This window comes from Somniosus microcephalus, chromosome 4, assembly GCF_052327205.1.
Source record: "Somniosus microcephalus isolate GS21.2 chromosome 4, FLI_Smic_1.0, whole genome shotgun sequence".
NCBI classification, from domain to species: domain Eukaryota; kingdom Metazoa; phylum Chordata; class Chondrichthyes; order Squaliformes; family Somniosidae; genus Somniosus; species Somniosus microcephalus.
The window spans coordinates 149,581,998-149,594,252 of NC_140990.1; the positions used below are offsets into that span (position 1 = coordinate 149,581,998).

Here is a 12,255-nt window from a genome sequence, read left to right on the forward strand (position 1 = left end):
TGGTACAGGAAGGTCACCTGTCAGTAAATTGGGATGTTTGTATCTCTGGTACAGGGAGAACATCTGTCAGTATATTGGGATGATTGTGTCTCTGTTACAGGAAGGTCACTTTTCAGTAAATTGTGATGTTTGTGTCTCTGGTACAGGAAGGACACCTGTCAGTAAATTGGGATGTTTGTGTCTCTGGTACATTAATGTAAACCGACAGTAAATTGGGCTATTTGTGTCTCTGGTACAGGAAGGTAACCTGTCAGTAAATTGGGATGTTTGTGTCTTTGGTACTGGGAGGTCATTTGTCAGTAAATTGGGAAATTTGTGTCTCTGTTACAGTAAGGTCAACTGTCAGTAAATTGGGATATTTGTGTCACTGGTACAGGAAGGTCACCTGACAGTAAATTGCGATGTTTGTGCCTCTGGTACAGAAAGGTCACCTGTCAGTAAATTGCGATGTTTGTGTCTCTGGTACAGGAAGGTCGCCTGTCAGTAAATTGGGATGTTTGTTTCTCTGGAACAGGAAGGGCACCTGTCAGTAATTTGGGATGTTTATGTCTCTGGTACAGGAAGGTCACTTTTCAGTAAATTGGGATGTTTGTGATTCTGGTACAGGAAGGTCACCTGTCATACATTGGGATGTGTGTATCTCTGGTACAGGGAGATCATCTGTCAGTATATTGGGATGTTTGTGTCTCTGTTACAGGAAGGTCACTTTTCAGTAAATTGGGATGTTTGTGTCTCTGGTACAGGAAGGATACCTGTCAGTAAATTGGGATGTTTGTGTCTTTGGTACAGGGAGGTCAACTGTCAGTACATTGGGATGTTTGAGACTCTGGTAGAGGAAGGTCACCCGTCAGTAAATTGGGATGTTTCTATCTCTGGTACAGGACGGTCATCTGTCAGCAAATTTGCGATGTTTGTGTCTCTGATACAGGAAGGTCATCTGTCAGTAAATTGGGATGTTTGTGTTTCTGGTACAGGAAGTTCACCTGCCAGTAAATTGGGACATTTGCGTCTCTGGTACAGGAATGTCGACTCTCAGTAAATTGGGATGTTTGTGTCTCTGGTACAGGGAGATCACCTGTCAGTATATTGGGATGTTTATGTCTCTGGTACAGGAAGATCATCTGTCAGTAAATTGGGATGTTTTTGTATCTGGTACATGAAGGTCACCTGCCTGTAAATTTGGATATTTGTGTCTCTGGTACAGGAAGGTCACCTTTCAGTAAATTGGGATGTGTGTGTCTCTGGTACAGGGAGATCATCTGTCAGTATATTGGGATGTTTGTGTCTCTATTACAGGAAGGTCACTTTTCAGTAAATTGGGATGTTTGTGTCTCTGGAACAGGAAGATCAACTGTCAGTACATTGGGATGTTTGTGTCTCTGGTACAGAAAGATCAACTGTCAGTACATTGGGATGTTTGAGACTCTGGTAGAGGAAGGTCACCTGTCAGTAAATTGGGATGTTTCTGTCTCTGGTACAGGAAGTTCATCTGCCAGTACATTGGGACATTTGCGTCTCTGGTACAGGAAGATCAACTGTCAGAAAATTGGGATATTTTAGTCTCTGGTACAGGAATGTCGACTCTCAGTAAATTGGGATATTTGTGCCTCTGGTACAGGAAGGTCACCTGTCAGTAAATTGGGCTATTTTTGCCTCTGGTACATTAATGTAAACCGACAGTAAATTGGGATATTTGTGTCTCTGGTACTGGAAGGTCATTTGTCAGTAAATTGGGAAATGTGTGTCTCTGTTACAGTAAGGTCAACTGTCAGTAAATTGGGATATTTGTGTCACTGGTACAGGAAGGTCACCTGACAGTAAATTGGGATGTTTGTGTCTCTGGAACAGGAAGGGCACCTGTCAGTAATTTGGGATGTTTAAGTCCCTGGTACTGGAAGGTCACCTGTCAGTAAATTGGGATGTTTGTGTCTCCGGTACAGGGAGATCACCTGTCAGTATATTGGGATGTTTGTGTCTCTGGTACAGGAAGATCATCTGTCAGTAAATTGGGATGTTTTTGTATCTGGTACAGGAAGGTCACCTGCCTGTAAATTTGGATATTTGCGTCTCTGGTACAGGAAGGTCACCTGTCAGTAAATTGCGATGTTTGTGTCTTTGGTACAGGAAAGTCACTTGTCAGTACATTGAGATGTTTGTGTCTCTGGTACAGGAAGGTCATCTGTCAGTAAATTCGGATGTTTTTGTCTCTGGTACAGGAAGGACACCTGTCAGTAAATTGGAATGTTTGTGTCTTTGGTACCGGAAGGTGACCTGTCAGAAAATTGGGACGTTTGTGTCTATGGAACAGGAAGGACACCTGTCAGTAAATTGGAATGTTTGAGCTTCGGGTACAGGAAGGTCACCTGTCAGTAAATTGGGATGTTTGTGTCTCTGGAAGAGGGTGGTCAGCTGTCAGTAAATTGGGATGTTTTTGTCTCTGGTACAGGAAGGTCACCTGTCAGTAAATTGTGATGTTTGTTTCTCTGGAACAGGAAGCTAACCTGTCACTAAATATGGATGTTTGTGTCTCTGCAACAGGAAGGTCACCTGTCAGTAAATTGGGATGTTTGTGTCGTTGGTACAGGAATGTCACCTGTCAGTAAATTGGGATGTTTTATGTCTCTGGTACAGGAAGGTCACCTGTCAGTAAATTGGGATGATTGTATCTCTGGTACAGGAGGGTCAACTGTCAGTAAATTGGGATGATTGTAACTCTGGCAGAGGAGGGTCACCTGTCAGTGATTGGGATGTTTGTGTCTCTAGTACAGGAAGGTCAACTGTCAGTAAATTGGGATGTTTGTGTCTCTGGTACAGGATGGTCACCTGTCAGTACATTGGGATGTTTGTGCCTCTGCTACAGGAAGGGCAACTGTCAGTACATTGGGATGATTGTGTCTCTGGTACTGTATGGTCACGATTCCCACAGCGTATCCCAACTTCTCTTGAACGACTTTTTGATTCTTATCCTTAGAATAATATGGGTGTGATTAGTTTAGAGCTACCACAAAACATGGAAATGTTTCCCATTCAGATGTATCGCTGTTTAGAGAAAAAGCTATCTTTGTTTTCAGTAATGTTAATAGCTGAGAACAATTATTATTTTGAAAAGGCAGAATTAATATTGGAATTTAATTTTTTCGCTTTATAATTAATTTAACAATTAGACTCAATGGATATTTGGCTGTGTTCTTTAACTCCTCTCTGAATTTACTCTGAATCGCTGCATAGATAAAGGTGTTGCTACAAGAGCTTAGAAGCTGCAGCATATTTCCGGTTTCTTGGAGAATAAATTTGGGATCACTGAAGCCTTTCATGTTGTAGTCGTTTGTGATACGCACATGTAAAAACTGTACAACATAGGTCGTCCATAATAGGATGAAACTGCCCGAGATGGTGAAGAGTAAAACGATGGACTTTCTCCGGCTCTCCATCTCTGGGTCACTCTGATTCTCTCCATTGCTGTGGGCCCGGAGTCTCCTACGGGCTCTACTGGCCGCTAGAATGTGCCTGACGGTCAGAGCATTGAGCAGCAAAATCAGAAGGAACGGCAGACAAGGGGTTAGAATACGATCGAACCAGTCATACACTGTCCATAGGGGTGAAGTATAACGAATGTCCTTCAGTCTGCAATACCACGGAACATTGTCAATTATGTAGATCGGTTCATGGATAAAGTACCAGGGAATATTGGTTAAACAGCCCAGTGAACAGACCGTCCCTATAACCACGGCCGCCGTTTTCTCGGTGCAATATTTTATTTTCAACTTCTGCCAGCAAATGGCCACAAATCGATCAAAAGTGAAAGTGACCGTTAACCAGACAGAACTGACTCTGGCTGCATAAGTTATCGCAATGCTGAAACTGCACACCGGGGTGATGGACAGGAAACTACCTGGAAAATAAATTACACTGATCCGGTTTAATATCACAGCGGTGATAATGACCAGGAGATCCGCCACCGCCATGGACACCAGGTACCGATTGATACATCTGGAGAGACCGCACCTTCCTCGGGACAGGATCACAATCGCTATTAAATTAGCTTCAAAAGAGAACGAGAGAGAGATGAGATGTTACGGAACAGGGTCGCAGCGAAAGTATTACATTGACAGGAATTATATACATTTTACAGCTTTGACACAAAGCGATGGGATCTGCTTCTAACACAATATGATTAGGCAGAGTCAACAAGGCTGTTTGAAAGTGAAATCGTGTTTGAAAAATCATATTAAGGTTTTTTTCAGGGTTTAACTAGCAGGGTAGATAAAGCTGAACCAGTGGATGTAGTATACTTGGATTTTCAGCAGGTATTCGACAAGCTGCCATAGTTGTTGGGCAAGATTAGGGTTTATAGAATTTAGGGTAATATGTTAGCATGGATTGATGATTGGTAAACGGACAGAAGACAGTCACTAGGAATAAACCGGTTGTTTTTGGGATGGAACTCGGGTGCAACTAGTGGAGTGCCACGAGATTCTGTGCTTGGACCTCAGCTATTTACCATCTAAGTCAATGACTTAGATGGAGGGACCGAGTTTTATATATCCCAGTTTGCTGACGATACAAAACTCGGTGGGGAAGTGAACTATGAAGAGGATGCAAAGAGGCTGCAAAGGGACATAGACCGGTTAAGCGATTGGCCTGGAAGTTGGCAGATGGAATATAACGTGGGGAAGTGTGAAATCCCTTTTGTCTCTTAATCTCTCTTGCCTTCCATCCTATCACAGACCTTCCTTTTTGTTCTTTCCTACTCTCCCCCTCTCACTGCCACTACACTTGCTTAAAAACCTGTTACATCTCCAACGTTTTCCAGATCTGACGAAGCGTCATCGCCCTGAAATGTTAACTCAGTTTCTCTCTCTACAGATGCTGCCTGACCTGCTTCCAGCATGTTCTGTTTTTTTTGATGAAATTATCCACTTTGGTAGGAAGAATAGAAAATCAGAATAGTATTTAAAGGTTGAGAGACGAGTAAATGTTGGGATTCAGAGGGATTTGGGGGTCTTTGTACACGAATCACAGAAAGTTAACATGCAGGTACATCAAGCAATTTCGAAGGAAATGCTATGTTAGTGAGACCACATCTAGAATATTGTGTACAGTTCAGGTCTCCTTACCTAAGAAATGATATACTTGCTTTAGCGGGTGTGCAGCGAAGGTTGACTAGATTGATTCCTGGAATGAGTGGGTGGCCCTATGAGTGCAGAAATAGTAGAATATGCCTAAACTCTCTGGAATTTAGAAGAATGAAAGGTGATCTCATTGAAAGGCACAATATTCTTAGAGTGCTTGCCAGGATAGATGCTGAGAGTTTGATTCTCTTGGCTGGAGAGTCTAGAACTAGAAGTCATATGGGCCGGATTTTCCGATCGGAGGCTTCCTGCGTGCGGATGCCTCCGATTGGAAAAAATCTACGAATTTACCTGCTGGCTCCACAGGTCCCAACACTTCCGATCCTGGACTTCTCCTGCTCCGTGCGTGCAGAGGCCCAGGTATCCCAGGGGCACATGCGGTTCGCAAGTGCCCCTGGGATCACGTGTGCCATGGGAAACCAATCAAAGAAGAGAATCTCCGTGCACACCAGTGGTAGGTCTCTCCGCAAAGATCTTTAGAATATGAATGGTGATCACATTTATAAACACAATTAAACATAACCTTTTTTTAAAATCACGTAGTTAACATTAATTAAAATTACATTAAATTAAATATTTTAATCAAAAATTTAATTTTTTGAAAAAAATAATTAAAATTATTTACGGGGCTAAAAATGAACTTCGCTTTTTAAAATTAGTTTAAATTATAAATGAGTGCAAACTTTTAACTTATATGCTGGATTTTTTTAAACTCATATGGTGCAAGATTTTTAAAGGTTGTCAGCGGGCGGAGATTGTGCAGAAAGCGGAACTCTCTGCCCGCAGAGGCCCTTTCCCTGGCAGGTGTATGATCTGTCAAGGGGATACTTCACAGATCATAAATACCGGAATTCAGCGCATGCACTTGCACGCCTGAAACCGGCACTTACGATGCCCCTACGGGTGTGTACACACCTCGTTGTGAATTTTTTGGAATTCTCTGCCCCAGAGGGCTGTGGATGCTGACTTTTTGTGTATATTCAAGGCTGAGATAGGTAGAATTTTGGACCCTAGAGGAATCAAGAGATATGGGGCACGTGGAGGAAAGTGGAGTTGTGGTCGCAGATCAGCCATGAACTATTTAATGGCGGAGCAGGCTCGAGGAACCGTGTGGTCTACTCCTGCTCCTAATTCTTATGTTCTTAGGTGGAGGTGAGACGGCCCGGAGGCCTTGGGTAAAGGGAACATAATCGTTAAAATCAAAGGAAATCAAAATCCATTTAATAATGGTGGAAATTCCAATTACGCTAAAGATATTCGATTGCATAATAAAGAATGCCCAGAAATTCGTGTTCCAATGCATGAGTAAGCACGGAGTACTCACGCGTGGACCCGATGGAAGTGTCGGTTTCTTGCATGCACTACGCATGCGTGGCAAACCGGCATTTCCGATCCTCTGGACGAAGGGGTTCAGAGTCGAACGAGTGCGCGCGGGAGTCTGCGCGTGCGCGTTGAACTTCCTTTTTTTTTTACACGTTTTTCCTTGCGTGAAGGCCTTTACATTTTACACATTTAAAAGCCAGGCGTAAGAACTTAATTTTCAAAGGTAAGTGGCAAATTAATTAAAATTAGAATTTTTTTTCCAAGTTTTATTATTTTTAAATACTTTAAAGTAAGGTCAGTGTATTTTTAGCCCCGTTTTTTTATAAAATTATTTTTTTCAAAAATTTAAATTATTTTTTAAACCAGTTAATTAATGTTATTAATAGTTTACTTAAAAAGTGTGATTTTTAAAAATATTTATTTGAAGGGTAAGTACTCTTTTGGGGGCCAGAGTTTCCATTAGTTTGACAGTTCTTTCTGTCAATCTCATGAATGGGCTTTTCCCTCCTCCGATTGGTTGCCCATGGCTCACGTGATCCCAGTAGACGCATCGCACTAACTACGCCACTGGATCACGCAAGCACAGCGCGGCGGGAGCTGGACCAGGCCACAGAGAGGAAATCCACGCAGACCCAGGCCTCAACTGCCGGCGCGTTAGGTAAGTGTAGGTCGGGGGCTTGCACCCGCGGGAAGCCCCCGACACGAATTTCTGGGCTAATATATACAGATATAAGATAATTAATTCTAAAACACAAAACCAACACGATAGCAAATGGAATAAAAATCAACACAAATGTAAAATGAATAATACAAACAATGAAACAAAGATTATGGATGTGATCCCCCTGACAGCTCTCTCCCTATATTAGAACAGCTTCACGTTGACAGACCTGCAGCCAGTCTGTATGAGCTAACCCCACAAACAGCAGTGAGACCATTAACCGGTTAGTGTGGGAATGGCAGTTTGAGAAAAGAATATTGCCCAGAGCACCAGGCAATCTGACGCCCTTCTTCAATACCTCAATAGTCCAATGCAATCCTTAATTTCGTCACAGACACCTGACTGGGTCATTGGTGTAACGTCTCGCGGGAGAACGAATGGTCCCGCAAAGCACGCTCCCTCAATACTCCCTAGTGTCAACCTGGACTATTGACTGAGGGCCTGGAGTGGGACGTTAAACTGATAACTCTCGGACTAAGAGGCCAGAGTTCTATTAACTGAACTAAGATCATACAGCTGGAAATAAATACTTGGAATTCAATGGAAGGGCGCGCCATAGAACATCCAGGGTCAGTGGGAGGCGGCGAATGGAGAGACAGTGAGAAGCGGTGAGAGTAGGATGGGGAGAGCAGGGATGATAAACCGAACGGATGGGGAGAGCAGGGATGATAAACCGAACGGATGGGGAGAGCAGGGATGATAAACCGAATAGTTGGGGAGAGCAGGGAGAGATAAACCGAACGGATGGGGAGAGCAGGGAGAGATAAACCGAATAGATGGGGAGAGCAGGGAGAGATAAACCGAATAGATGGGGAGAGCAGGGAGAGAGAACCCGAACGGATGGGGAAAGCAGGGAGAGATAAACTGAACGGATGGGGAGAGCAGGGATAGATAAACCGAACGGATAGGGAGAGCAGGGAAAGATACCGAATGGATCGGGAAAGCAGGGAGAGATAAACCGAATGGATGGGGAGAGCAGGGAGTGATAAGCCGAACGGATGGAGAGAGCAGGGAGAGATAAACTGCACATATAAGGCGAGCAGTGAGAGATAAATCGAACTGATGGCAGCCCAGGATCGATATTCCTGGGAAATGGATTATTAATTAACCCAGTCACTTACTTAATTGTTCCGAATGATCAATGACGCATTGAGGTATAATTTACCTTTAATAAGATTATTCCTTAAATTAAATATCAGCTTAGTTATTTATTAATTCAATTCCCAGAACTGAACGCATTTCTCCAGATGGGGTTTAACCTGAGGTTTGTACAATTGTCGAAATCAATAATTTAATCAAAACAGTTAGAGATTAATGCATTTATTAAATTCAGTCAGGATCGACATAATTCAGGAACTTATTTTTTTAATTTTAATCTGTCACAAAACAAAATATTGAATAAAGAACAATAGCAATTCCATTTAATTCATTCACAGGATGTGGGCGTCAGTGGCAAGGCCAGCATTTATTTGCCATCTTCTTGGCAACTGAATGGCTTGCTCGGTCATTGTACAGAGCAGTTGAGAGTCTATCACATTGCTGTCACATGTAGGCCAGACCGGGCATTGGTGAACCAGATGGGTTTTTGCCACAATTTCGTAGTTAAATTATTCACCATTATTGATACTAGCTTTTTAATTCCAGATTTATTTTAATTCCTGGGGAAATTCACTAGCTGCAGTGGTGGGATTTGAACTACTTTGTCTAAATAGAACGATTAGTCCAGACATCTTGAATTACTAGTACAGTAACATTACCACTATGCTACCGTTCCCTTAATGCCTAGAGGCGTGTCTATCAATTTATTTCTTTATTTTCTCAAGGGGTGTTCAATTCTGAGACGGTCAGAAGACCAGGGTCACCAGCCTCATCTTCCACTTACATTATCTGGGGGCTCTTCAGTTAAGTGGTGGGATTGGCTTTGAACAGATTAGCAGGGGTTCTACATTTTGTACATTATTACACCTTTTCGAATGCTCTGTTTGCTTCACACCCGATGTACAGATTATGAACGCGGGAACAGGAGGAGGCCATTCAGCTCCTCGAGCCTGTTCCACCATTCAATTAGATCATGGCTGGTCTGTATGCTGACTCCATCTACTCGCCTCGTTTCCGGAACCCTTAACTAACAAAAATCTGTCAATCTGAGTTATGACATTTTCAACTGACCAGTTCAATAACTTTTTACGGGTAACGGTTCCAGACCTCTACTAGCCTCCGTTTGAAGTTGTGCTTCCTGACTCACTCTTAAACTGCCTAACTCTAAATTTAAGCTCATGACCCCATGTTCTCGACACCCCCACTAGTGAAAATAATATCTCCCTATCTACCCTATAATCTTTTAATACCTCTATTAGATCATCCCTTAATCTTCTATACTCAAGTGAATACAAGAAATGTTTTTGTACCCAGTCCTGATAATTTAACTATCTGAGCTTAGGTATCATTCTAGTGAATCTACACTGCACCCCTCCAAGGGTAGTATATCCTTCCTGAGGTGCAGTGCCCAGAACCGATCGCAGTACTCCAGATGGGGTCTAACTAGAGCTCTGTACAACTGTGACATAACTTCCTCATATTCCAGCACCCTTGAGATAAAGGCTACCATTAAATCAGATAACAAGTAACTTATTCCAATACGTTACCTGGGACAGCGATAGCTGCAAGGGCAGTGTAGAAAATGGCATATGCCAGTCCTGTGGGAGGGGCGTGCATTTTCTGTGAGAAACAGTGATGTCTGTTCGAGATTCCACATGCGCTCTGTTCAACGTTCAAAAGATTCCTTATTATACCTGATGTGAACCCTCTGAGAGACAATTAGATGACATCATCATTAATGTTAGTTCCAGTCATTGAACAAACAGAATATGTTACATCACCATTAATTTTGTTCCAGTCATTGAACAAACAGAATAGGTTACATCACCATCAATGTTAGTTACAGTCATTGAACAAACAAGTTAATGCGGTCGATTTTGCATTTTATTTTGACGAAATAGAATGGATAAAAGTGGATGTTAAATGGTGTTCAAGCGAGACTTTATGTCCTTTAAAGAAGGAGGCCCACTGTCCTGATACGGTCTGGCCTATATACGACTCCAATACCAGACCAACGTGGCTTACTCTTAACTGCCCTCTTAAGTGGTCGAGCAACCCATTCCGTTTATAAAACTGCTAGAAAGGATCAAAATAACATAACCAGATGGACTATTGGGCTGCGACTTAGGCATCGAACCAGGACACAAGAAAACCACACCCAGCCCAGTCAACCCTGCAAAGTCCTTCTCACTGACATCTGGGCACTGGTGCCAAAGTTTAGAAAATCTGTCCCACAGAATAGTCAACCCTGACATCGTCATACTCACAGAATCATAACTATCAGCCAACGTCTCTGACTGCTCCATCCCCGGGAATGTCCTGTCCCACCGTTAGGACAGACAGGCCTAAGGTGGGGGTACAGTGGTAGAAAGTCAGAGTAAGGGGGAGTGCACTGGGAGTCTTGAATGTTGGCGTTGGACCCCATGATATCTGATGGCTTCAGCTCAAACATGAATAAGAAAACCTTTTGCTGATTATCTGCAACCGTGCTCCCTCAGTTGATGAATAAGTACTGCATAGTGTTGAACACCACTTGGAGGACGCACTGAGGATATAAAGGCATAGAACATGCGCTGTTTGGGGGAATTCAATGTACATCACCAAGAGTGGCTCCGTAGTCCCACCACTGATCGAGGTGGCTGAGTCCTCAAGGACATCACCGCCAGACTGAGCTTGCAGCAGGTGGTCAGAGAAACAACACAAGTGCATTAATTACTTAACCTCGTCCTCACCAATATAACTATCGCAAATGCATCTATGACACTCTTAGTAGGCATGACCACTGCGCAGTCATCGTGGAGACCATTTTCCATCTTCACACTGAAGATACCCCTTGTCACATCATGTGACATTACCATCGTGCTTAGTGGGAGAGATTAAGAATAGATCTAGCAGCTCAACGCTGGGCATTCATGAGGTGCTGTGGGTCGTCAGCCGCAGCAGAATGGTATCCCACCACAATGTCTCTACCATGAGACACTCCAGCTTAGAATCTGAGTTGCAGACACGCCGACACGTAAATGAGGACCATTGGTATGGCGCGTGGTTCTGTATAGTTTTCTCCAGAATAGACTCAAACCTGCATACCTGGTGCCAGGTTAAGCAATTCCTCAAAGCGGCTTGAAAGGAATGTGGAAAGGACGGGGAGGTCCAGTTGTATTGCTCTATGTCGGGACCAATGACATGGGGTAGAAAAGTGTGGAGGTTCTGCTGAGGGAGTATCAGGAGTTAGGAGCTAAAATAAAAAGCAGCGCCTCAAGGGTGATAATCTCATGTTATTACCCGAGCCACGGGCTCATTTTTATATTCACAAACAATTAAGGAATTTGAACATATGGCTAAAGGAGTGGTGTGAGAAGGAGTGGTTCCATTTTATGGGATACTGGCACCCGTACTGGGACAGGAGGGGGCTGTTCTGTCGGGATGGGCTGGGGTGAAAGGATAAATAAGGTTTTTAAAATGAATTTATGTTAATAAATGTTTGGGGCGGGGCAGAGAGATCATCAGAACCAATACTACAAAGGATAGTTTAAAGATATTGGCCCAGAAATTGGTGTCGGGAGCTTCCCGCGGGTGCAAGCCCCCGACCTACATTTACCTAGCGCGCCGACATTTGAAGCCTGGGCCTGCTTGCATTCCTCTCTGTGGCCCGGTTCAGCTCCCGGCGCGCTGTGCTTCTGTGATCCAGCCGCGTAATTAGTGCGATGCGTCGGCTGGGATCACTTGAGCACTGGGCAACCAATCGGAGGTTGCAAAAGTTCATTCATGAGTTTGATAGTAAGAAGTATCAAACTCGTGAGAACTCCGGGCACCCAAAACAGTAGTTAAACTTGAAATAAAAGTTTTTAAAAATCCCACGAATTAAATGAACTATTAATAACTCTAAAAAACTAATTTAAACAATTATTCAAATTTTTGAAAAAAATATTTTTTTTAATAATCGGGTCTAAAAACTTACCTTACTGTAAATTCTTTAAAATA

At 43.1% G+C, this 12,255-nt stretch overlaps 1 protein-coding gene across 1 annotated transcript; it reads right to left on the minus strand.

Moving 5' to 3' along the window:
• Positions 1-3,128: 3,128 nt before the first annotated feature.
• On the minus strand, positions 3,129-11,132 carry LOC147119910 (putative G protein-coupled receptor 139). The gene is made up of 2 exons (XM_085984178.1): positions 10,991-11,132; positions 3,129-4,042 (listed from the first exon to the last, which is right to left on the minus strand). Exons 1-2 carry the CDS (start codon positions 11,130-11,132, stop codon positions 3,129-3,131), a joined length of 1,056 nt encoding a protein of 351 aa, XP_085840304.1.
• Between the last annotated feature and the right edge of the window lie 1,123 nt (positions 11,133-12,255).